At 44.9% G+C, this 27,135-nt stretch overlaps 2 protein-coding genes and 1 pseudogene across 2 annotated transcripts; 2 read left to right on the forward strand and 1 right to left on the reverse strand.

Moving 5' to 3' along the window:
- The first annotated feature begins 5,899 nt into the window (after positions 1–5,899).
- On the forward strand, positions 5,900–7,928 carry LOC125545018 (probable serine/threonine-protein kinase PBL23). The gene is made up of 5 exons (XM_048708853.1): positions 5,900–6,194; positions 6,287–6,468; positions 6,566–6,755; positions 6,836–7,227; positions 7,319–7,928. The coding sequence occupies exons 1-5, from the start codon at positions 5,930–5,932 to the stop codon at positions 7,622–7,624; spliced, it is 1,335 nt and encodes a 444-aa protein (XP_048564810.1). The 5' UTR covers positions 5,900–5,929; the 3' UTR covers positions 7,625–7,928.
- Positions 7,929–11,499: 3,571 nt separating this feature from the next.
- LOC125545019 (pentatricopeptide repeat-containing protein At1g61870, mitochondrial) lies at positions 11,500–14,785 on the forward strand. Its single transcript, XM_048708854.1, has 2 exons — positions 11,500–12,774; positions 14,502–14,785. The coding sequence occupies exon 1, from the start codon at positions 11,587–11,589 to the stop codon at positions 12,757–12,759; it is 1,173 nt and encodes a 390-aa protein (XP_048564811.1). The 5' UTR covers positions 11,500–11,586; the 3' UTR covers positions 12,760–12,774; positions 14,502–14,785.
- An 8,895-nt stretch (positions 14,786–23,680) lies between these two features.
- On the reverse strand, positions 23,681–25,494 carry LOC125548709 (annotated as a pseudogene).
- Positions 25,495–27,135: the final 1,641 nt, after the last annotated feature.

Below are 27,135 nucleotides of genomic sequence, written 5' to 3' on the forward strand. Positions count from 1 at the left end.
TTGTTTGTGGTTATGTTGCTGTCCTTTGGTGCCCATCATATGAGCGCGCGCGTGGATCACACCATAAGGTTAGTTGTATGTTGATAGGACTATGTATTGGAGGGCAAGAGTGACAGAAGCTTCAACCTAGCATAGAAATTGATGCATACAGGATTGAAGGGGGACCAATATATCTTAATGCTATGGTTGGGTTTTACCTTATTGGACGTTAGTAGTTGCGGATGCTTGCTAATAGTTCCAGCCATAAGTGCATAGAATTCCAAGTCAGGGATGACATGCTAGTAGTGGCCTCTCCCACGTAAAACTTGCTATCGGTCTAGTAAAGTAGTCAATTGCTTAGGGACAATTTCGCAACTCCTACCACCACTTTTCCACACTCGCTATACTAATTTTATTGCTTCTTTACCTAAAACAGCCCCTAGTTTTTATTTATGTGCTCTTTATATTATTGCAAACCTATCCGTTACACCTACAAAGTACTTCTAGTTTCATACTTGTTCTAGGTAAAGCGAACATTAAGTGTGCATAGAGTTGTATCGGTGGTCGATAGAACTTGAGGGAATATTTGTTCTAACTTTAGCTCCTCGTTGGGTTTGACACTCTTACTTATCGAAAGAGGCTACAATTGATCCCCTATACTTGTGGGTTATCATACCTAAAGCAAAAATATTCATAAAGAAACTCTAAGTACAACAAAAAACTACTCAGAAATAAATAGAAGAAAATAAATAAAGCAGAAAGGAAACAAAACTACATAAAAAAATTGGGCGCTGCCCAGTGGGCCTGCTTGGCCTTGGGCATGGATATGCAGGCCCATAAGGCCCAGCAGGCTCACAGGGTAGTGCGCCAAAGTTAGGCCCAAAAGCCTGCTTTAGAGAGGAGCTCGAAGGAGCAGCCGCGGCTGGGTTTATAAACCAGTGCGGTTGCCCTTTGATACGTTTTCGTCGTATCTATAATTTCTTATTGTTCCATGCCAATATCATACAACTTTCATATACTTTTGGCAACTTTTTATACTATTTTTGGGACTAACATCTTGATCCGGTGCCCAGTGCCAGTTCATGTTTGTTGCATGTTTTTTGTTTCGCAGAAAATCCATATCAAACGGAGTCCAAACGGGATAAAAACTAACGGAGATTTTTTTGGAATATATGTGATTTTTGGGAAGAAGAATCAACGCGAGACGATGCCCGAGGGGGGCACAAGGCAGGGAGGCGCGCCCTGGGCCCTCGTGGCCACCCTGTAAGGCGGTTGGTGCCCTTCTTTCGCTGCAAGAAATCTAATATCCGGATAAAAATCATGTCCAAAATTTAGCCCAATCGGAGTTATGGATCTTCGGGAATTTAAGAAACAGAGAGAGACCGAGAGACAGATCCAATCTCAGAGGGGCTCTCGCCCCTCCCATGCCATGGAGGCCATGTACCAGAGCGGAAACCCTTCTCCCATCTAGGGAGAAGGTCAAGGAAGAAGAATAAGAAGGGGGAGCCTCTCCCCCTCTCTTCCGGTGGCGCCGGAACGCCGCCGGGGCCATAATCATCACCGCAATCTACACCAACAACTTCACCGCCATCATCACCAACTCTTCTCCCCTCTATGCAGCAGGGTAACCCCTCTTTTACCCGCTGTAATCTCTACTTAAACATGGTGCTCAATGCTATATATTATTTCCCAATGATGTATGGCTATCCTATGATGTTTGAGTAGATCCGTTTGTCCTATGGGTTAATTGATGATCGTGATTGGTTTGAGTTGCATGTTTTATTATTGGTGTTGTCCTATGGTGCTCTCCATGTCGCGCGAGTGTGAGGGATCCCCGCTGTAGGGTTTGCAATATGTTCATGATTTGTTTATGGTGGGTGGCGTGAGTGATAGAAACACAGACCCGAGTAAGTAGGTTGTTTGCGTATGGGAATAAAGAGGATTTGATGCCTTATAATGCTATGGTTGGGTTTTACCTTAATGATCTTTAGTTGTTGCGGATGCTTGCTAGAGTTCCAATCATAATTGCATATGATCCAAGAAAAGAAAGTATGTTAGCTTATGCCTCTCCCTCAAATAAAATTGCAATAGTGATTACCAGTCTAGTTATCGATTGCCTAGGGACAAATAACTTTCTCGTGACAAAAAGCTATCTACTAAAACTAACTTAGTTGTGTCTTCATCTAAACAACCCCTACTTTTTATTTACGCGCTATTTATTATCTTGCAAACCTATCCAACAACACCTACACAGTACTTCTAGTTTCATACTTGTTCTAGGTAAAGCGAACGTTAAGCATGCATAGAGTTGTATCGGTGGTCGGTAGAACTTGAGGGAATATTTGTTCTACCTTTAGCTCCTCGTTGGGTTTGACACTCTTACTTATCGAAAGAGGCTACAATTGATCCCTATACTTGTGGGTTATCACCCTTCATCCGGCGAGGTGGTACTAAACTTTGTGCATCGCGGAATGGGAGCGCACCCACTTTAGTACCGGTTCGTGGCTCCAACCGGTACTAAAGGGGGTGTCTTTAGTACCGGGTTGAGCCACGATCCGGTACTAAAGGGGGTCGCTTCCCGCCGCTTGACCTGGCCAAATTTGATCTTTAGTACCGGTTGGTGGCTCCAATCGGTACTAAAGGTCCGTCCTATATATACAACACTTCCGAAAATTGCAGTTAGTTTCTGTTCTGCTTCGTCGCGCCCGTCGTCGTCGTCGTCGCCCCCGTCGCGCGCGCCGGCCCGTCCCCGTCGCCGCCCCCGTCGCGCGCGCCCGTCCCTGCCCTCGTCGCCGCGCGCGCCTGTCCCCGCCCTTGTTGCCAGCGGCCCCCGCGCGCCCATCCCCGGCCGGCCGTAACGTCGCCGCCCCGGCCCGTCCCCGTCGCCGCCCCAGCCCGTCGCTGCCCCCCGTTCCTCGCATCGCCGGCCGTCGCCCCGCGCTGTAAGATCGACCACCCCGGCCCCCTGCCGCGCGCCGCCGGCGGCCTCACACACACACATGTACACACACACACACACAAACAGAGACATATTTTTCTTAATGATTTTTTCTGTTTTTTAGTTTTTTATACTTTTAATTTATATAAATGTTAGATTAATGTCAATTGTTAGATGATTATATATATATATATGAATGTTAGATATTAATGTCAAATGTTAGATGAATTAGATAGAAATATATGTTAGATATTAATGTCTAATATTAGATGAATTAGCTAAATATTAATGTTAGATGAGTTAGTTTTTTATACTTTTAGTTATAGATGAATTAGATATATTAATGTCAAATGTTAGATGAATTAGATATATTAAATTTAGGTATATGAGATTTGATCATCTAATTAAAATTTTACTATATATAGAACTAGCTACTTTATTTTTAGTAAGAAAATTAATAAAACTAGTTTATTTTTAGTAAGTGGTTAGTTGAATTAATAGAACTAGCTATTTGAATTAATAGAACTAGCTAGCTAGTAAGTGTTTATCAATTAATGTTTCAACTATGAACATAGGAAATGTCGTCTGACAATGAAAACGATTTCGTTATGTGCAAATACTGTGAAGACGAAAGCGGCCTGTGCGACAAAAATTTCCTAGTTAATGATAGGCACTTCAGCATCAAGCTGGATGAGACCTTCGAAGTGGATACAATAAGTCACAACGACAAGTCTTTTTCCGTAATTAAGCATGACTTATCCTTCATTTGCTTTAACTTATAATTTTAAATTTTCACTATTCTACTAGCGTATCCCTTGTCATGCAAGAATTTTTGTCTTGGATAAGATAGGTTTCAGTCCTAACAAAATTATGGAGGTAAAGAGAGTTTAGTTGAAGACCGAGCATGGTTATACCTTGGACGTCAAATTATACAATGAAGACACCTACACCCATTTTGAATACAAAACTCGGCAAACACTATGCAAGGCTTATGCATTTGAGCCTGATATGGTTATCACCTTTGATATTCGTTCGGAAGATGATATTGAAGGTAATAGAGACATTTGGGTCGATGTGCAGACGTCTCCAGTTCTACCATTATGTGAGTTTCTCAACCATATTTATGTCTTTGATATTGTTTATTAAAAAATAGTTGACAACTATTTTTTATTGACATCTTATTTCCATTCAAGCAAACATGTCCGACGCTTGGTAGACAGGATCGTCCACTATCCCGGGGTTGAACTAAACTGCGAAGAGATAAGTCATTATGTTTCATGGCTTGAGGATCTTGATGATGTCCTTAATTTGAAAATCTTAGTACTCAAAACGTGCGACCAATAGTGTTCATATTGAACTACGGTCACATCTATTTAAGCATGATGGTAAGTTTTTTACTATTTGTCCTCAGTGCATCTTTTGCATAATTATTTTTTAAACTAAACTTCATTGCTAAGTATATTACTATACGATGTTCTTCTACAGGGACTTCCGATGATAGTTGTGCCTCAGTGGATCGAGACTAAAGGTCTCATGTCAATCGTTCGCTTGCGGCCAAGACATCCTATAATGCACATGAGTGCATTCAGGATTTCTAAAACCGAGGAATGCTTAATAGTGAAAGACTGGACCAAAATTGTGAATGATCGCAGAGAAGTATTAGGGGGCAGCAAACAGAAGCGCATCGCATGATTAGGAGACAGGTTCATCTGCATGCTTCAATATAATGAATCAGGATTTCTACACATGTTCTATGCTATTTTACCTGAGAGAGAGCAGCAGGAGTGATTAGCTAGTTCATGCTCTTAATTAGTACTTGTCCTCTCATGTCTTCGTCCTGAACTTATTCTCAAAGTGATTTGTGCTTTTGTGGTCTTATGAACGCTTATAATCTCATGACCTTGTTGAACTCGATGATATCTTAGGACGATCCATGCATATATATATCCACTAATCCGCGGTACTTTGATTTAACAACTCATTATAATGTAAAAACAATCTCTAAATTAAATAAAAAACACAAAATTAAAGGAAAAATAAAAATAAAACCAAAACACCCCCAATCTTTAGTACCGATTTGTGTTACGAACCGGTACTAAAGGTCTCCCCGCCCACGGCCCTAGCTCATGCCACGTGGTGGCCCTTTAGTGACGGTTCGTGCAGAACCGGTACTAAAGGTCCTTACAAACCGGTGATACTGCCCTGTTCTGCACTAGTGAATCTAGGTTCTTACAATTAAATTCATGTGTGTTTAACAAGAATCTAGTGAAATATGCATATTTGTCTCGAGATACCCTTGATTGCACAATCTGAGGCACTAGTTTTAAATGGCAAAACAATCGAACATTTCGGCGCATGTCGATGCTTTTGTTGTCCAAACCAGCTCCTTGGCGTCATTGCGCATTTGCTCCTCAGGGTGGGATTGGTACGCATATGAGGCCGGATATTCTTGTGAGGGGATTTAAGAACATAGTCTCCTAAGAATATAACAAATGTGGATAAAGATCACAAGACAAGGTGTGCCAAATTGTTCAAAAAAAGAATCAACTTTGTGCACCATTTAATTGGAACACGGGGAGGTTTTCTCACGAAAAAAGTTATACAAATTTCCATGTAATTGCCAGGATTAGGTATTAGGCAAATGGAAATGCAACATGTAGTGAAAAATTATCAAAAGAATGGAAAACATTTGTTGGCCTTAGAATTTCCTTCTGTTTTTGAGGGGTCCCTAGAATGTCCTTGGTCGTCCCAGACTGGGCCTCAGCGGTAGGTCACCATGCGTCCTCTCCCTATTCCTGGTGCTAAAGCTGACGCCGTGGCAGGAACCGGAACCAAGAGCGCACACTTTGCCAAATTTGGGTCCTCGCCTCCCTAGGACAAAATAAGCTTTAGCATTCCCGTCCACAGATCCTTGTGCGCATGGCTGTTCAAGTATATATCCCAACAAATCGTCCAACCGGACCCCGCAGATCGGTACGAGGGTGTCCTCGGCCACTCTCGCGTCGATCTGCTATGGGGTTGTTGTCGTCCGCCGTGAGGAAATGTAACAGCAAGATGCTCCTCGGCGGCGGCTCTTCATCTCCGTGTGGTGTGCGCGGCAAGGAACAACCATTGACGCCCAGCAAGCACAAGCGGTCGAGGAAGAAGCGCTTCTGGAGGAAGAAGAAGTCCAGCAAGAAGTTCGGCTGCGTCCCCTGCGTCAGCCTCACCGAGCTCACCAGGCGCGCCGAGTGCGAGGCCATCGCCGACCTCGTCAACAACATCTCGGCCAAGTCAGGTAACCAAAATGACACTAGGATTTTACACTAGGCTGCCGATTGGTTTGATGCCGATATTTGACGTACTGCAACATGCGCGTGCGTGCTGCAGACGTTACCAGCCACGTGTACGCGGCCGAGGAGATCCTGCGGATCACCAACCATAACATCCCCAGTAGGGTGCTCACCTTCCGTGAGTTGTCCGCGGCGACCAACAACTTCAGCTGCGATAACCTTGTGGGCGAGGGCGGCTTCGGGATGGTGTACAAGGGGCACTTCAAGGACACCAAGGAGGTGACTACTGCAACAAGCCGATCAATAGTCTGCAGCAGATTGTATCATCATTTTCCCTTCTCATGTAACTTGGATGAGTATTATCTTTGTCACGTAGGATATCGCCGTGAAGCGGCTCGACAAGGAAGGGTTCCAGGGGAACCGCGAGTTCCTGGTGGAGGTGCTGATGCTGAGCCTCCTGAGCCACCCCAACCTCGTGAATCTGATCGGCTACAGCACCGACCTCGACCAGCGGATCCTCGTCTACGAGTACATGCCCAACGGCTCGCTGGAGGATCATCTCCTAGGTAAGCTGTTGCATGCGTTCGAGGTCGATTCCTTCCTTGTCGTCGGCTTGGCTGATCGATCGAGTCGATCAATGGCGCAGATCTCCCGGAGAACGCCAAGGCGCTCCCCTGGCAGACGCGGATGAGGATCGCGGTGGGCGCGGCCAAGGGCATCGAGTACCTGCACGAGGTGGCCAACCCGCCGGTCATCTACCGGGACCTCAAGGCCTCCAACATCCTCCTGGACAAGGACTTCAACTCCAAGCTCTCCGACTTCGGGCTCGCCAAGCTCGGCCCCCTCGGCGACGAGAGCCACGTCAGCACCAGGGTGATGGGCACCTACGGCTACTGCGCCCCCGAGTACGCCATGACCGGCAAGCTCACCAAGATGTCCGACATCTACAGCTTCGGCGTCGTGCTGCTCGAGCTCATCACCGGCAGGCGGGCCATCGACCCCACCAAGCCCACGGAGGAGCAGGTTCTCATCCACTGGGTAAGCAACTAAGCATATACTCACTCCAATCGAACGTTTAATCCAATGCAAATATCACTAATTACAAGCTCGAGACCACCTCTGTATTCAGGCGGCGCCTCTGATCAGGGACAGGAAAATGTTCGTGAGGCTGGCGGATCCGTTGCTGGGGAAGGACTTCCCGGTGAAGGGGCTGTACCAGGCGCTCGCCATCGCCTCCATGTGCATGCAGGAGGATCCCAGCAAGAGGCCCAAGATCGGCGACGTCGTGGACGCGCTCACCTTCCTCGCTGAACAGAAGTACTATCCTCAACGAGACCGGGAAGCTGCTCAGGCGAAGGGCGGGGACTGCAGCACTCCTCCCAAAAAGGACATGGTTTCTGAGATCAAAGCCGATGATGACATGAAGCAGCGATGAGCCAGACGACCATAGAATATAATATAATATAAGAGATGCATAAAGGAGGAGATGCAGCAGAACTATATCTCTGCCCCCCTCACATTTCTTGTGTACCGTACACCACATAGGCAGGATGTAAGAGCAGCAACGAATCATCTTGACTGATGATGCTGATTTGTTAGTCAAGGCCTCAAATTCCAGCAGCAAAAGCCAAGAGCTGAGCCGTCTATTCCTGAGCTATTCCAAGGACTGCCACCTTCATTATTAGCTTCTAGATCAACATGCAAACATTACCATTTTCCATCATTCTGGTCTGCATGTAATCTAAAATCTATCCCGCCAAGGATTTGTGGAATTGATAACTCTAGTAGAACGTACTCAAAAACAAAAGGTGATCGAAGTTGCAAATAATTATTGGGTGCGATGAACCGTGATTGAATAACGAAAAGACTTCCAATTCTAGTCTCTCGTCGAATAATATAGAGAGCATTGGTCTCAAGAGAGTCAAGCTTCAAAAACTTTGACCAAGTTTACGGAGAGAAATTATCCGACCCACAATACACATTATATATCATACCATATATTTCATTGTGAATCTAATAACAGTATTTGATTCGTTGATTTTGCAACCTAGATATTGATAATTTTCTCTAAAATCTCTGTCAAAGTTTACATATGTCGACTTAAAAAATGTGATACACACTATTTTGGGACGGAATAATAAGTAATGTTCATTTTTGTTGGGTGGGGATAATGTATTGTTAATATTGTCTCTTCTTTCCTATTTGAAAGCAACTGAAATTTACATACTCCCTCACTTCCAAAATAACCACAACACTTATTTTGAAACGGAGAAAGTATTTCATAAGAGCGAGAATTTAGCACAACTCTGAAGACCATCGCTAGCTCATGACAGACGGCTCATCACTATGACGTTTGCCGCATGCATCTGACCGCGCCTCCGCTAGCTACCATCACCATCAAGATCACATCAATCGCATAGGAACTCGTGGTGCCCACTTCCATTAGTTATTTTACAAGTTTGTGAAGTTCTAAAAAAAATCATTCATATATATATGGACACAACACATATATATACTACGTTGCAAGATTTTAAATCCAATCTCAAGCACAACTTTATAAATATACAAGATAAACCTTTTTCTAGATACATACAGTAGCTAGTCAAATTTGGCCATGAATTCGGTCAATTTCCGCAGCTAGTATTGAATTTGTTATTTCTAATTTCTCTTGCTACATTTCAAGTTTGGATTTTTAATTTTGTAATGTTGCAACATGTTAAGTATTTAAACTGATTTTTTTTCAAAAGAAAAAAACATCGGAGCATCTCCCGTAATAGTCCTCACAACCCCCATGAACAATATTCTGTGAAATAACCCTTCAAAAAGCTATTTGAGGGCTCCTCTACTTCGACAATCCACAAAATATGCCCTCATTTGCAGTAATATCTATATTCTTTTACAACACAATGACACGTAGGATCACCAATAGTTTTCCTTTCTTTCTTTCTTCATTTTTCTCTATCTAGTCCGCTAGTGCTTGCGACAAGGCCTCGCCTCTACCTTCTTGCCGCTTCCCAGTGGAGCCCATGATAGAAAAAACTTGGGATGGACAAAAGAGGTCACGAAAGACCTCTGGACGGGTGGAGGGGAGCAGGGAAGGGTGATGGAGGGAAGGAGGATGGGAAAGCGAGGTTGACAGCGAAACGATATATGATGCAACGGGGCCGCAGTGCGAAGCCACTACATGAGAGGTGGATGCATGTAAAATGATCTAGATGGACCTAGAGGGGTGGATAAGTCACTACAAAATCTAACCTTTTTCTTACCAAATTAGGTCTTTGCATAATATAATGGTGTGATAGCCTACATGAAGCTTGCAAGGTTAATGGTTCAAAGTAATGCACTAAGTGAACGAGCTCTGGTAAGAGAAAACCGAAGACATGGAAATACAAAGATGTATCTAGATATTCACTTCCTTGGAGGAGACCTAGTCATCGTTGGAGAGGCGGGAAACCAAACAAAGGCTTCCTACACCAATGGCTCACATTATTCTCCTTGAGATATAACCACAAAGACAATTCTCAATCACTCATGGTAGAACTTGGGGCGGCCTCCAAATCTTTACAAACGATGGGCTAAATCACAGCTTGAATCCTCGTCGATGCCTCCTACCGCCTAGGATTCTCCAATCTCCAAGAGTAACAAGATTGAAGGAGGAAAGCTTGATACTTGCTCAAATCAAGAAATCGGTTGGTCGAGAGAGAGATGGAGGTTGAATCTTGGCTAGGGTGCTCCTCTCTCAAATACCTTAAACTCAAGGAATCAAACATTTTAGGGTGGGAGAGTGTCAGGAGGGTTCTTCTCAAATCTAGAATGTTTTGGAATGGAGTGGTCAACCTACCTCCCAAAGGGTAGGTGACTTATGTAATATGTGAAGAATTAGCATGTTTAAACAGAATTACACAAATGGACAATCTGGCTTGGAAGTGCTCGAAGAATCCAGCTGCAATGTCTAGCCAGAAGCAGCAGTCGATCCAGTAGGCAGCCACACAGACAAACATCAAGGGCATACAAATTATGCACCACGACTTCATGAGGCTAAGCGCACCTGAATAGTCCGGCACTTGTCATGTCAGGAATACCCCAAGGCCGATTGCAACCGAACAGTCTTATGCTTGTTCGACTATTGAATCACCCCCGAGTCAGGGCAAAGATACAAACCCATGTTGTCTAACCAGAATTGGCACGCAAAGTCGGCCCGACTGAAATTTACCACTTGACTACCTTTGACCTAGGGTTTCTTGTGGCTGTCTATCTTTGGACTGTTCGGCGGATATGTGAGAATTCAAGTGATGGTTGACTTGAGAAAATACTCTGCTACATTTGATCCCCTTCAATAGTGTGGGATCCCCATAACACAAGAATGAAAAGAAAAGCTACACTTTACTCTTCTTAAAAGCACTTGTATTGGGTCTTTTTTATTTTGGAGGACGGCGATCATCGACACCACTTGCATAAGAGACTAAAATCTGTCTATTCACTCGATTAATGTATCAATCCCTACAATTTAATGTCATCAATACCAAAACAAACATTAAAGACCTAGATGCACTTTGGAAAATAATGATTGTATGTGAATATTTGTAGGGCTCAAGTAGTGGCCTTGAACTGGCAGTGCCAATGTTGAGGCCCTAGAGTTCTCTGGTGCTGCAACCGGCGAAGGGTCATGGTGCGAGCTCGCCAGTGGTGGTCGCTACGAGCGTGGCGACGATGGCTTTTTTTGCTTGAAACGTGACCACGACGAGCTACAACAGTGGCCATGGCGAGCTATAACCGCATGCCTCAAATGCTGCAACGGCGAACACAACGAGTCGGAACCGGGACCACAGGGGAGTCGTCGGGATGCCGTAGGGTGAGTCGGTCGATGTTGCGAAAAATGCATGCGGGGAAGACTTGCTAGAAATGGCGGGTAATGACGGCTACATCAACGGACGTCAGGTGATGCAACGGCTTGGTGCGCAAACTATGAACAATGTTCGCGAGCTGCAAGCAATGGTGGCAGGCGAGAGGGTTCTACGACGCTGGTGCTGCCGAGGCCGTCAACACCGATGAACGCGGCCGCCGTGCCTCGCAAGGGATGCACCTTGGAGGAGAAGCATGCAGTCAGTGGTGGCGACTAGCCGACATGAGAGGATTTTTTTTCTGTACGTGTTGGTGAGCAAGAAGATGAATCGAGGGAGAATCCGACGGCTACGGTAACCCAGATCAAACGGCTTGTCACGGCCCCGTTCTGGATCCTGGCCGGTCGGCCGGCGCCTATACTGCGAGAAAAGGGGAAATTTGCTACCAGGGGCTGACATATCGGGGCCACTTACAAGCGAACTGAAAGAAAGCTTTCTCGTTCTCAGTCAGAGTGTCGATCGTTCCCACTCGTAAACCCTAAACCCAGCCGCCGCCATGGCCGCCGCCGTCCGCCTCTTCCTGCGCCGCCGCCTCGCCACGGCCACCGCCACGCCTCCGACCCCGGCCTCCATCCTCAACCCTTCCTCCCCGACCACCCCGCTCACCTCGCGGCAGAAGACCCGCCTCGCCATCTCCCTCCTCAAGTCCTCCCCGCCGCCGCCCCCCGACCAGATCCTCTCCATCTGCCGCGCCGCCGCACTCTCCCCGAAGACCCACCTCGACCGTGTTGCTCTCTCCCTCGCCACCTCGAGGCTCTCCACCGCCCCGGACTCCCTCCGAGACCTCACGTCCTCTCTTCTCATCCCCCACCACGCCCACCACGCCATCGTGCTCTTTGGCCAGGCCGGCCTCCTCCCCGACGCCATCTCCACCTTCCAGTCATCCCCCTCCACCCGCTCCCTCAACGCCCTCCTCTTCGCCTGCATCGTCGCCGGCAACCACACCGAGGCCGCTCGCATCTTCCAGACCTTCCCGGACGCCCACCGCGTCAAGCCCAACGCCGAGACATTCAACTCCATTATAAAATCCTTCTCCGAGTCCGGCACCACAAGGTCCTTCTACTCGGTGTTCGATGAAATGTGCAAGCAGGGCGTGAAGCCCACTGCCACCACATTTACTGCCGCGATTGCTGGGTTTTACAAGGAGGAGCGCTTTGATGATGTAGAGAAGGTGATTAAGCTCATGAAGAAGCACAGTTGTGGCGAGTCACTGCAAGTGTACAATGCAAGGGTCCAGGGGCTGTGCAAGCTTGGCCGGAATGGTGATGCCAAGGCATTACTGAGTGAGATGGCCAAGAAAGGGACGAAGCCAAACTGGGTTACTTATAACCATTTGATTTATGGATTCTGTAAGGAAGGGGATTTGGAGGAAGCGAAGCGGCTGTACAAGGAGATGGGAAAGAAGGGGCTTGTTGGGGATAGTGGCTTCTATTTTACTGTCATTTTTCACCTTTGCAAGGCTGGCGATTTTGATACTGCCCTTGGTGTATACAATGAGATAATACCTAGGAACTGGGTACCCTGCTTCTCGACCATGAAGATGCTTGTGAATGGGCTTGCTGGGAGCTCGCGAATCGATGAGGCAAAGGGGATCATTGAGAAGATGAAGGAGAAATTCCCGGACAGGGATGAAGGGTGGAAAGAGGTAGAGGCGGCATTGCCTCAATAGAATCACCACTCACAGGTATTGTTTTCCTACTAAAGTGTTCTTAGAAACAATTACACAGCTGCAATTTGAGAATACTGATGTCTGAGTATGTTGCTTATTAAATTTGCCATTTCACATGTCATAAACCTGCAATATTACAATATGCATTATACAAGCTGTTCTATATCCTGAAGATGTTGCAGTTCAACTTATGGTAAAGTAGTGTCCTTCTGTAGGACCTTAATCTACACCATGAGGCTCTGCAACTGAGATGTTTTTCCGTTTCACTTCAGTATCTGTTCCTCTTGGTTCGAGTCCAGAATGAACTGCATCTTAGAGCTGTTTTTTCTGCGTTCCAGTGTTTCAGTCCTCTATAGGACATAATATGTTACTTTTCAGTAACATAGATTGCTTGCAAAAGGTCATAGTAATATAGGATTTACAAAATTGTTGTCAGTTAGCATATCCATGTCTATAAGAATATATATGACTTGCACAATAGTTGTGTATATCAGCAAGAACCTTGTATTCATTAGTTTGATGTATGTTAGTATAGGATCTGAAAGGAATTGGGGTGCTTCATTTATCCGGACAGCTGATCATGATTTTCAAATTTGTAAGGAAAAGGATGCACTCTATAGTAGATCGGCACTGCTTTTAAGAAATTGGAACTGTTTAAGTAGTACTTGTAATAACTGTGGAAAATTAATTAGATTATAGAGCGTGAGGTAGATTTTATTCCCCTCGGAGGTATTAAATCATACTCCCTCCGTCCCAAAATAAGTGTCGCTGGTTTAGTACTCCCTCCGTCCCAAAATAAGTGTCGCTGGTTTAGTAATTTTGGGATGGAGGGAGTACATAACTAATAGGAAGTTAGAGGCACACCAGGCAGACGATTTAGATTTAGAGTTTCATATTTTCTTTCATAACTGGTAGCATAAGAGAATGTTGACAGAAATGTCGAGACTGCAGAGAAACTCCTGACAATATCGAATGCACATCTTGAGCAGTGGGTACTTGACCCGAGTCAAACTACTACTAGTTATTTGAGAACCCACATAGTTTTTCAAGTGGAGATTTGAGGTCATTACTTTGGTGATGATCTCCGCCATTGAATGGAATTGTTTGTACAGTGACCGAGTAGTACAATTTGTAACATTTGTATGTCATCTTGTAATCTTTTTGTGCTAAATTAAACATATCAATGCCGTCATCCCATTTGAACTAGTTTTCTAGTCCAGAAGAATTGTTGTGAACCACTGTCTCACCTTACAAAAGGTCAGTGCATAAAAGTTGCAAGTAATGTATTCCGAATAGGCAAACAGCACAAGAATCGTCTCTTCTGATTCTCTCCTTACTTTTTCTTGAGAATGCCTATTATTATTGCTGATGGCCGGTGGCTGAGAGATTTTTAGCCGGATTAATTAAGTTAGGTTAATTCAGGAGTCTTAACTCAGGGACTTTGAAAATGTTCTAAATAAACCTTAAGAGCAAAGTTGTGAATCTGAGCATGTAAAATTCTGGTTGCAAGCATCTTGATTTTATACTAACATTTATAACAGTACGAGCATATGACCTGACAATTCTACTTCCTTTCAGTAAACATCAAATCTATAAAAGTATGCTTCATTTCAAGCCCCTGTTCCAGTTGAAAAACTTGATCATCATGTATCACTAGCATAAAATTCATTACATTCATTTTATGTGGCTTCGTATAGAGATGGGATATTAATGCACATTGCATAATTTATTTTGCTTTCCAGATGAAGACTGCGCTGGTCAGTGATTCAAATTGAAGTTTGTCGCTGAACGTCCCTTCTCAAAGTGTTTGTTCTTGCGTGCCGAAAATGTGGTTAGCAGTTGGGAACTGCAATTACATTTGATGGACTGTTCTAAGCACATGGAGCTTTGTTTAAGATGTAATTTTTCTATTAGAATATGCTAGTCCCAGTTGCTGTTATAAAATATCTCCCGTCAAAGAATTGTTGAGGCGGTTGTCAAAACCATGACCTTTGAGGTAAGGCACCTGTTCGATACTTTCTGGATACTCTGTTCTTTAGTATGCTCATGCAAGTTATAGCTTAATTTATTTATAAGGTGTAGGAGATAATAATAACCATACCTTAAGTGGGTATCCCACAATGGATACAGTGTGATCTGCATAGCTTGTCTATACATGGTCCAGAACTCGCACGAAAGTGAAGAGGGCAAGCAGTCTGCATGATTCTGTGATTTCTGCTGATTCATGTCAGTAGGTTACTAATGCAGCAGGGCCACATGCATGTTGTGTAGTACTACTTTCTTGGATTGAAGGCGGAATACCCCTGTATAACTGTGTTTAGCAGGGTGCTTTGCTGCTGTCTCCTGGAAAAGCAAAAGAAAGCTAGAACGTGAACATCGTACACCTCAAAGAATATTCTTACAAACAACTTAGATTATTCAGTCTAGGACCTAAATAAGTTTATTACAAGTGTACTAAAATTAGATAAATAGATTTGATACTTAGGTTCTAATCCATGAGATCATGCATTCCTTATCACGAAAATGTTCTTAACGGATAGATGACTTTGAACTCTAGTGAAGAATTGAGGTTTGCTGGTAGTATTTGTCACAGCTTTAGCTCGTTATCCAGAATTTGTGACCGTTTTTTTTCCCTGGATGCTAGCAATGTGCCAGATAGGACTTGTTTTCACCATGGCACCTCTAATTATCTTTGACTGGTAGCTCAATTTTTTTCCTCTAAAAGTTTTAGGTTGTTGACGGGGTATGGACGAACCGATTTTAGAGTTGCAAGGATCAACTAGTCAACCAAACCCCGTGACATTGTGCGACATACTATTTTATTTTTGCATCCTAATTGCTTATCTTATCAGATTGTGTCTTAAAGTTTTCCATACCTCATTTCTTTTCATTTGTCATTTTCGGAACCATACATCTAAGTAGGCAGCGCCCTCACTGGATGCATCTAAGTAGGTAGCGCCCTCGCTGGATATAATGAGATCTACATAACTTGTCTCCGTACATGGTCCAGAATTTGACAGAAAACCTCACACGAAAGTGAAGAGGGTGATCAGACATCAGCATCCAAGAATCCTTATGATGCCTTCCAAGCTAAAAGCAACAATTACTGTCAGTGCACAGACTGTTTCAGAAAATACAACAAATAGCCGAAAATACTTAGGTTACCTAGCCAGAAATCTAAAACCATTTGCCTGCGTGGACAGAAATTCACAGGTGTTCAGTTGCAAATAAATGTCATTCCTATCTCTTCATTCCAGTTGACGTGATTTCATTAAGAGCATGGTTAATAGTATAGCCAGCTGTTGGCTATAAGCCAGTGCCATAACTAACATGTACAATAGTAGATTAAAAGAGTGTACTATTTTTTTATTATGTGGCCTATTTTTCGTTCTCACAAAGTATCTAGGAGCAGCATGTGCTAGAGTTGGCTCTTCACGAAAAGCCCGCTTACCTTCTCTCTCCTCTTCTTTTTTCTCCAACTAAGTAGAAATATACTAATTTATTTCTTATAGCCCGCTGACTCAGCTCTATTGTATTTGTTCTAACTCGTGCACTTTTCTGACCTCACCATAAATTCTTTCCCAAAAAGGAATCATGATCTGATTAATGCAGTTGCATTAACTCATGCACTTTTCCCGACCTCTCTTTGCCAAAAAGGAATCATACTCTGAGGCTGGTTGTAATGGTAGTATCATAGCTAGTATCATACATATCAACTAGGCAATTTTGATGAGGTGTCGTAGCATTAAATGAAGAAAGAGATGGTATATCATGATACCGTATCATAATAAATACTATGCTACTTTGTGTCATGCATGTCAATAAATAGAGTACTACATAATACTGATATATGATACTATGCATTAGGGAGATAGTATCATACAATAATATCATATGCATGATACTAATATATGATACTTCCCATTACAACCAGCCTGATTAACGCCGTTCGGAAATCTCCTTGTTTTCAATCTTCTCTGTTGGAGGATCCCTCTGACTCAAAGGAACTTCATAGAAATCTTGGAGAATTTGTATCCTTGGGAATTCTTCCTACACAGGCTGTTTGATTCGTAGGATTGCAATTGTTGGGGTTTTTGCACCCTGTTTTGGAAGAAAATTTCCATCCACTCAAACCTTTTTGTACATTTTCTTTGTTTTTTCCCGGCATGAAAGCACTCATTGCTCCAAGTTCCTGTGGTTTACTAGTAGGGGTCAGCATGACATGCCACTCCAAAGCCTATGCTTTTTCCGTTCCTACATTTTGATAATCGTGGGAATAAAAGAGGCCATCGACCAGCATTTTGAGAAATTTACAACGTCACGGTGGTTGCTTGTGTCCAGAGCGGCAAAGCCGAGGCTGCTTGGTTGTGTCGACTTATCATTCCTCTACTAGTCTCTCCGTTTCAAAATATTTGTCTTTCTAAAGATTTCAAATGGTCACCACATACGGATGTATATAGACATATTTTAGAGTATATATTTACTCATTTTGCTTCATATGTAGTCATCATTTGAAACCTCTAAAAAGACAGATATTTAGGAACGGAGGGAGTAGAAGAAAAGCCGCGTTGCTGCAGCCGGGAATAAATAACTTAAACAAGCATGCCGCGGTAACTCTGTAAAGATTGTCAATTCATACTGAACATTGGGATATTATTTTTTCTTTGTTGATTTCTTGACTTGGACTGCTGGATGACACCAGCTTCTCTTTCTTTTTAGACCGAATGCATCAATTAATATGGCAATGTCCAACAAAAGCAACCTAATGACATGCACATTTCAAAATGCAAACTTTCTTGTTAGTAAAAGCACATGTATCTGCATCACTCATATCATACAACATCACTAAAGCAGGTAGTAGAAAATAGTCGGCTACTGCCATCATCATTTGTTGTTAGGTTAGCCCAAAATGTACTTGCAGCGCTTAAAAATAAGTTCATTGCATAATACCTAAATAATCATTTAACTATAGCAGCAAAATAATGAAATCCTCAGGCAAAAAAGATATACATCATTATTTGAAGAAGAAAAAACAATAACACATCAACCCCATCATACAAGAACACAAATCTTTTGTTTTCCCGTGTACACAAGTATCTAAAATACGTGCAGCAATTAGCTTAAGCTGGTGCATCTGTATAGAAATAGAAGCTCAGGGTCAGATTATTGCTGACCCAATCCCCAAGCCCCAGCAAGTTTGTTCATCAGAGGATTGCCTTCCCAGTGCATCTCGCTTAAGTTAACCTTACAATCAACAACACTGTAGAATTTATATTATAGCAAGATCGACACTTGTTCCTACTTCAGTAAAGGTTAAAATGTAACTATATCTGGCTACAAAAAATGTAGTGAAGTTACACTGCTTTTACAAAATGTTATAGATTTTAACTGACAACCATTCATCAATTAATTACTCCAAGACCGTCCGTTAAGTACCCACTAAAATATTGCATTCTCTATCTCTTTCTTGGTCTCTTGCTCATCATAATCTGAAAAAGGAATCTCATCCATTTTCTGTTTGCCACAGTTTTACTTAATGGTATATATATCTAGAGGGGGCATATCTAATGCAAAAACAGCAACAAGATGCAAAAAATGCAAACCTTCCTAAAATGCACGATCAATAGTTAACCTTTCTGCTGTAGCTATCAATTACGAAATGCATGATAAAACTTAGCTTAATATGTATAAATAATATTGAAATTGGGAACCATCCTAAAGAAAAGAAATAACAGTAAAAGGTAGGGAAATTAAAGTATTCTCCTGAGCCCTCAACTAATCTCCTCCCTAAATAACAGAGCATGTATACATTGTTAGAAATAAGCACAGGGAGGAAAAATACATCTGGGAAATGATTCTTGCTTGGTAAATATTATCAGATATGAGCATGAAATGTACAAAAAAGATTCAGCAACTTACATCTGCAGGCTAACTCTTTATTTTTAACTCATTGGGCATAGGTCAAAATGATTGTGCACATACAGTATTCCCAGCTAGTAACCATTGCAATGTGAATTCAAGCAGTTCACAATAATACACTAATTAACCTTCATTCATGCTTATGCCAATCTGGTGATATCATCGGAGCGGAAAAAGGTTCTAGCAATGTGATTCCCCTCTACTCTCAATTCTTCATGTACATCATACAGAGGTGAGGAACTACACAAGAACACAGGCTGCCTTACTGGTGCTTCCCATCGAGCCTACTAGTAAGGATCTGGTCTAACCCAAGCATTATGTGAAGAAAAATTCTGTGGTATGGATTATGCAAACCCAAAATCAAGCACAGCAATGAACACATAATCATCAATCCAATAAACCTGATGCACATAAAGGAAGTACCAAACGCCGGCCAGTAGATCAGGGAACATGGTCGGAAGACGTGCCGTCAGCGATTGTAAGGCTTAATGCGAGCAGGCATGCGCATGAGGGCGTGGTAGAAATAGCGAGCTGGGAGGCGGGGCAGGCAAGATGCCGCTGGTGCGTGCACCATTGCCAAAGACTGAGGGAGAGGGAAGCCATGCCGCCGATGGCGATCCTGGCGGTGTTGCTGCTTGCGTCGTTGGCGCTGCTGCTTCTCCTGCCGCTCATCATGCTTTGTCTGCTTAGGCCACAGCGCCGGCTTTCGACTCCCACATCTGCGCTTCGCCTATCAGAGTGACCAACACGGGGAGGCCGTGAAGAAAGCAGATCGCCACATCTAATCCAGCTAGTCATCGAGATGGTCCTCCCGGGGCAGGAGTCCTCGTACTCCAGCATCGAAGTCGAAGAATACCTGTGTTTGTACGCTGCACTGCTAGTCCTTGGCGTTTCACATGGTCTGGTCGCACCAGATCGCGAACGCCTCCTGCCATACCGCCTCCACACGACATCTCTGGACCTAGCAGCCGCCGCTGTCAAGGGAAAGACGGTGCGCGATGGGGATGAGGGGTGGTGGCGGAAAATATCAGCGAGCCCAACCGACCATCCACCCGTACTATCGACACGTACCACACGAATCATCCTACGCGCGCCACGTTCGCCTGCAGTTGGACGCTAATCGTAAATACCAGGATTCCACCTCCCTTACAGGTGGGTCCATGGCAGTAAAAACCAGCCTCGATGCACCAGGAGCCTCAAATTCCTGGGAGCTTAGTAACAAAAATGCTAGACTTACGGAAATCTCACTACGGACGCAAGTTACGGAATTGCATGGCTGAATCTCATTGATTTTCTCTCCATAAAGTTAGCTGTGGGACCCAAATTATGATGAATCCTAGGTCTCCAGCTCATCTCCGTAAGCACTTTCCGTAGAAACTGCCCGTAGCTGTAGCAAAGTTCGCTTAGTAACTGTACCGATTCGCAAATCGACCAGCAGCCACACCGCATGTCCTCCAACATGCTTGTGGTCACTGCGACCATTCTACCAAACTTGAGATACCATCCGTTTCCAAGTGGAGTTCTGCTAACAAGTCGACAGACATCCCATTCATCTAATAAAACAAATGAAAAAAATTTGGGGAATCAGTTCTTCTCCACAGGCTGAAACTGTGGTGCCTCGTATGGCCGTTAATACAAGTTGAGATTTGGACTTCTTCTTTTGTCCTTTTCAGCACAGGATCTTGGTCGGTGTGGCCTCTGTTATGCACACACAAAGCTGGACGAAGCCATTGGTGTGAAGGACAAACACCATGAAAGATATAACCTGTGATATATCATCATCATCATACTTTCTCTCTCTCAGCTATTTTAGAACGCGTGTAAATTGCTCGTTTGAACGATATCAGCAAACGCGGATGATGAAAAATGTCAACAATACCGGCAAAGCATGTTTTGTACTACCAAACATTTGGAACCAGAAGTATCACCACATATGTACCACCTATAAGATGTTTTTGCAGTTTAAAATACAAAGGTAGTATGCATTTTTTTTATCACCAAGCTTGATTTCCAGACAATATCAGCAACCATGCTTTGTACTCCCTCCGTTCACATAGACTACATGCGGATCAAAATGAGTGAACAAATGCATCAGAACATGTCCATATACCTCCAATTCACAAAAAAAAGTAAAAGCATCTTATATTTGTGAACGGAGAGAATACCAAATACTGAAAAATCCCATAGAAATAGGACAATCCCACACGCTTCTTCTTAAAGTAGAAATGCACGGATGATTTGGAGCTTGCGTTTGGTTTATAACAGGTTTGTCCTAATGTTGGTCACTATGGGCCGGGTTTTGCATAAATTCCGCACCATAGCTGTATATTCATTTCTTTCATTCAGGCAGTGGCAATAGGAAAGGAGGTAGTGATGGCGATAAATCACGAGTGGCCATGCAGCCACGCGAGGAGAAAATCAGCTCCGTCCACTCCCACGTGATTAGTGCACTTATTATACAACGAGCTTATATGATGATATCCCTGACGCATATAAACGTTTGTATAGTTTTTGTATTAAATCAGAGGGGGCAGCTACAAGTCCCACACGTCAGTTGTATGGAACGGCCAGACATGCAATTAATCATTCACCCGTTACATGGTCAATAAGTGTGTATGTGTCCCACCACACAATAAGGCTGGTTGTAATATGGAGTAGTATCATGCACATGATACTAGTGTATGATACTACTCCCTCCTTTCCGGTTTATAAGGCTCAATTCAAAAATCTCGCCAACCAAAGTAGATGATGAGTGGTGAAATATTTTTTGTAGTTTGCAAAAGCACCCAATTAATGCTCTTGTTTTCCTTAAAAATTTATGTTTACGAATGCATTAATTGCAATGCATGCATGCATAAAGTGCATGCATTGGTCAGTTTTCTCTTAATACTTGCATCCAATGACTTAATGCACCTTGAAGTCTGAACATGTGATGGAGAACAACCAATTTGAGCCTTATAAAATAGAAAAACTAAAATTTTGAGATAAGGCCTATAAACCGGAAAGGAGGGAGTACCTCCCTAATGCATAGTATCATATATTAGTATCATGTAGTATTCTATTTATTGCCATGCATGACATAAAGTAGCACAACATTTATTATGATACGGTATCATAATATGATACTTCACCATCTCTTTCTTCATTTAATGCTATGACACTTCATCAAAATTGCCTAGTTGGCATGCATGATACTAGCTATGATACTACCATTACGACCAGCCTAACTGCACTGATTCCACGCTATTGTTTACAAGTTAATGGGCAACCTGCACCACCTGCAGCTCCTCTCTCACTCATCCTCCTCTAGTTCATGGACTCTGTTCATCCTCATTCTCTAGTTCATGTTCATAGCTAGCTATAACTCATCCATGGAGATATAAAGCTCCTTATCTCTACTCTTATAAAAAAGAGTTGGTGATGATGATGTGCCTGTCATTCTGCAATATAGACCTTTCAATCTATATTTGATAGATGAGAAGCAAGCTATGTCAATTTTGCAAAAAGATACTCGCATCCCTCTCCACATTTGCAGAGAAAGCCTTTCCTCGTTCATCTTTACCTCCCACAACCTTATTGTTGAGCAATTAAAAAAAGGAAGTTTCTGGAACAATATGGCATGGCGGCCACTGCTCGCGTCGTCCATCTCCATGCCTCCGCTCAGTCCGACCACCATCACGCCCCACTCCTCCTCACCTTATCTCTCCTCTTTCTCATCTCCCCCACACATAACTCATCACTTACGCCATTGATGCATATCCTCTCCTACGCTGACCTCCGCAAAGCATGTCAACGGCGCCGTCCGTGTCCCAACACCTCAGTTGCCTCACCACCCGGCACCATCACTTCACCCTCCTAATCGCTATCATAAGATATGCAATTTTGTTTGGAAGCAGGATTGAATATTTTATAAAAAAATATCAATAGTTCTTACACATGGAATTGCTCCCACATGGGTCAATCACAAAAGATGTTTCGTAAAACATCTTGCTAGTTCTTTGTAAAAATGGAGATGTAGCCTCTCCCTCCCTCCCTCCCTCTATTCCCACTAGTCACCACAAGTTGAGGTTCATTCGTGTGCACAAACGTTCAGATGTACCTAGGGTGACATAATTAGCTAATGCTAGTAGTTTACCATTCTTGATTCTGTCGAGCGCTAATGTTCTAAGCGCTTAAATGTAATTTTCCCCAGCAAGTTAATTAAAATATTCGATGCCAGTGTCATGTGAGTTACTTTTTTTTGCGGGTGATGTGAGTTACTATTTATACATGATAAAAATTTAAATTTCCTTATGTTTTCTTGTTCTTCGGAGATTGAAACCCTCTTTGTAAATGATGCAGTTTCTGGACAGACTTTTCCCTTGTTTATTTATAATAGAAATTTACAGTAGAGGGGCTTCCCCTACTGTTCATACATAAAAAAATATCTGCCGCAAACATGTAAGGTCTCTAATCCAAACTCTCGTCCACACACTCGGGAGGGAGCAGCACCATTAAGTGAACATGGCCCCATACAAATTGATGACATTTAAGACCTTGACAACAGTCACATCTGCATTTAAATCGCAGACCACTGACTCACTGAGGCATAACTCAATCCACGTACTTCATGTATCACTGACGTGTATTCACCAAATTAAACCACGGTATCATTTTCGTATTCATTAATTCGCTATATTAAGTGCTAATCTCATAGCACAGATGGGCAGCTCAAATTTCATCCTCGCGTGGCACCATGTCCTAAAAATTCATGTCCGTAGTGATGACCACGTATCAATTAATTTCTTCTAACAATGAAACATGACTATACACTTCGAAACAAGAAAAAAAAGATCCTTTCAAACAAGGCAATTTTACCGAAAACCAGAAAACATAGCATGGATCTCAAAGCAACGACAAGCGGTGGATGCATGCACAGTAATCTACACTTCTGTATGCAGCTTGTTCGTGGTGTAATCTTACCCCATCATCTTCTCGAAACAAAAATCTCACACATTCAATAAATAAATAAATAAATACATAAATCTCACTCCATCATGTACACAATTTTCAGGCCTCCGATCTTAACCTTCCCATGTCTAGGCACCAATGTCACTGTCACACTCTCGTCTCTGTCGGCACCCAAATCTTCCAGGAGCTCGTTCAACGCCACCCTCATGCTTGTTTCTATCCTCGTGGCCTTCCCTGTGCCATCCATCCTGGGATGACTCAAGCACAGGTAGCTCCCGGCCAGCTCCCGCCCGCTCGGCTCGACCTTCTCGTACTCCATGGCGTTCACGTAGACGTCGAACTTGACCATTTCCGTGCCGTCGGTCTCGATGCCCTCGACCACCAGCACCTCCTCCCGCACCGCCTTCTCTCGCCGGCTTCGAAGCACCCGCGGCCGTCTTACCTCCACGGTCACCGCTGCGTGAAGGGACAGTGGGAACCTGACGGACTTCAACGACGACGAGCCTTTATTTCTGTTCACGTTTGGAGTAGGAGGCGGACGTGCGTCGACCCACGGCATGCCGACGCCGTCGAACCTGTACCGGAGCTTGTCGATGTCGAGCACGTCGCCGACGGTGATCCGCACCAGGCGGGCCTCCTCGTCGTAGAAGACGAAGGAGGAGTCGAGCCAGTCAGGGTCCGTGAAGTCGACGTGGCCACGGTAGCCGCGGGCGGCGCCGACGTCGCGCCACGCCTCCCACTGGCGGTCGACGTTGTTGTGGTGCGGGTAGAAGAGCGGGTCTCGGCCGGCGGAGTAGTAGGTGCCCATGTCCTCCACGTTGTGGAAGGCCAGATCGCCGGTCCAAGTGTGCATGGTGTTGTGCGGGGTCATTTCCACTGTCCCAGGGCCCGGCCTGTCAGACTGGCCGGCACGGAATGGCTGGCCGTGGAAGAGGGACGGCAGGGCCGCATTGCCGATCATCTGCTTGTACATGATCCTGAGGTTCTGCTGGATCTGCTGCTCGTCAGTGAGGTTGTTCTCGACGCGCGCGAAGTCCAGGTTGACGACCGTAGGCGGCGCGTGCGCCGGGTTCCGCACGGGGTCGTGCAGCGGCGACGACGAGTTGGCGAACTCCGCCGGCATCCGCATTCCCTCCGGCACGTCCCAGCCCCAGAAGGGCAGCGCGAAGCCGGGCTCCCCGAGCAGCCTCGCGGCGATGCGCTCGAAGAAGTAGAGGTAGGCGCGGTGGAACGGGAAGAACCACGAGAAGTGGATCTGCATGTTGAGCTCCGGGTCCCCCGTCTGGCGGTAGGAGCCGGTGCAGTAGGCGCAGTGGACGTTGGCCAGCTGGTAGAGGCTGCGCGGGTCGCTGTGCGGCAGCGCCCTCATCAGAGCTATCGCGCGCTCGTACTTGGCCATGTGCTCCGCCCCCACGGCGTGCATCGGCCGCCGGACCCTCAGCGGCTCCGCCGGGTCCGGGAGCGTGAAGTCGATCGGCTCCGACGCGGGCGCCGGCGGGCAGCAGTAGAAGGGCGGGATCGGGTGCGGTGGCAGCGTCACCTTGACGCACGTGTGCAGGCTGGTCACAGAGGACCGCCGATCTTCTTCTTGCCGCCGCTGCCGTCGGAGAGTGGGGCGGTGTCGGCGTCGCCTGCGCATGAGACGATGTACGGGTCGAGGCCGGAGACGGTGATGAGCGCTCTGGGCAGAGAGTAAGTGCATGGGTTTAGGGAGACCAGGAAGGCGGTGTAGACGACGATGACCGTGGCTGCGGCGGAGGCGCAGATGAGAAAGACGCAGGCCGCGAGTGGAGCACGGTGTCCATTGGCCATGGCTTCAGGTGCTAGCAGCTTGTTGCTTCGCACAGGCGTAGTATCTTGTTTGGGCTAAGCTGCCCACAGCTACTTTGTCTGGGAGCAGAGTTATATAGGGACATGTAAGGAGAGGACTGCAAGCTAGGGACGTGGCTGTTGGATGTGTGTGGTCACCATGGCAGGATGTTTTCTTGGTGAAAAAACATACCGCGTGCACGTCCAACCTTTCGCACATGTATTTCCCTTTCCATGCACAGCGTACTCGCTTAATTTCATGACATACAGACGGGCACGTACGCAACGGCCGATATTTGGAGCTCTCCTGGGTACAGAAACCTAGCCGCCGAGAGCCGCTCCTTCCCGCGCCGTATTCCGGCGGTTCTCCTTCACCGGCGATCTTTTGATTGTCGGTGGTGCGGGAGGTCACCGGATTCCGTCCGTATGGATCGTTTTAGGTTTAGGTTTTAGGGTCCAAAAAGCTTAGGGTTTTGGATTGTTGGCTTCGGCGGCGGCGACGGTGATCTGAATAAAGAAACTTCGAGTTCTTTTCGGGCGAGGCGATTGTATCTATGGTCAGTGAAGGATCTGGGAACCAGTCTGTTCAAGCGGGGAAGCCGTGGCGGCGGCGGCATCCTTGTGGTGGACGTGTGTCCTCCGGCTCCGTCGTTGTGACGGCGTCTGCTCCAACGTCGACACGGAGCTTGGGAGATAGTCAAGGAGCGGATGCAGATTATGGTCTGCATCAACAACATTTGAAAGACGGAACATGTATTGCTGGGCTCATGGTTCATGGATGGCGGGTATGGTTTCCTCCTTCGATGTCTTAGTCATGTGGGGGTGCCAGATTTGGCGTTTGATGACGTGCCCAGGGTGTTGCCTCGGCCTGACTCGTTCAACGGTAATGATTTCGCCTTAGGCGAGCCACCTTGGAGGTCCATAAAGCTGCATATCAGCAATGGAGCCGCGTCGAGCTCAGGTGAGAAGGTGATCCGTCACTTTTTTTCTTTGGTGGCTGATGTGGTGGTGCTGGAGGCAGGTGACGGGCGTTGGTGACAAGCTCAGCGACGTTCTGTTGCTTTTTCAGTTTTGTTATGTCGATCTTTATGTGACTTGTACTTTAATCTTTATTATATGAATGAGACACATTACCATGCAAAAAAAAGAGTTAGTATGTGGGTCTATTCTATTTACCCATGAATGGCTCTAATACTTTTTTAACACGGTACAATCACGTACTCTCACATATACTCACTTTAATCTTATGAACACACACTCACACCTTTATTCGTATGAGCATTTTTGAGATACCGAGTCAGCACAATACCTTAGATTGACGAAGTCATCACAGACTCCTCATAGTCGATAAAAACATTTTCTCCCACATAACACACATCATCAAAAACCTAAAACAAATCAAAAAAATACAAGTACCGATTCTAAGCGTAGGACTTGAACTTTGTGTCTCCTCCCCCCGTTGAATTTAATGGTGTGGCCCGGTTGATTCCCAAATCCCAATTGACTTGCTCCACATAACCCTGTAGATTGCAATCCGTAAAACTTGTCTGTAACTATAGCAAAGTACGTATTCACTAAGGTCTTTGCCACATGAACGGAAATCGCACTTCGTATCAGCGCCCGCCCAGGAAGAAAAAAATGATTCGCAGGAAGAAAACTCCCCCGGTTCCTTGACATACGATGCAACACAAAGAGGAT

The sequence above is a fragment of the Triticum urartu genome, chromosome 3 (assembly GCF_003073215.2).
Source record: "Triticum urartu cultivar G1812 chromosome 3, Tu2.1, whole genome shotgun sequence".
Classification (NCBI taxonomy): domain Eukaryota; kingdom Viridiplantae; phylum Streptophyta; class Magnoliopsida; order Poales; family Poaceae; genus Triticum; species Triticum urartu.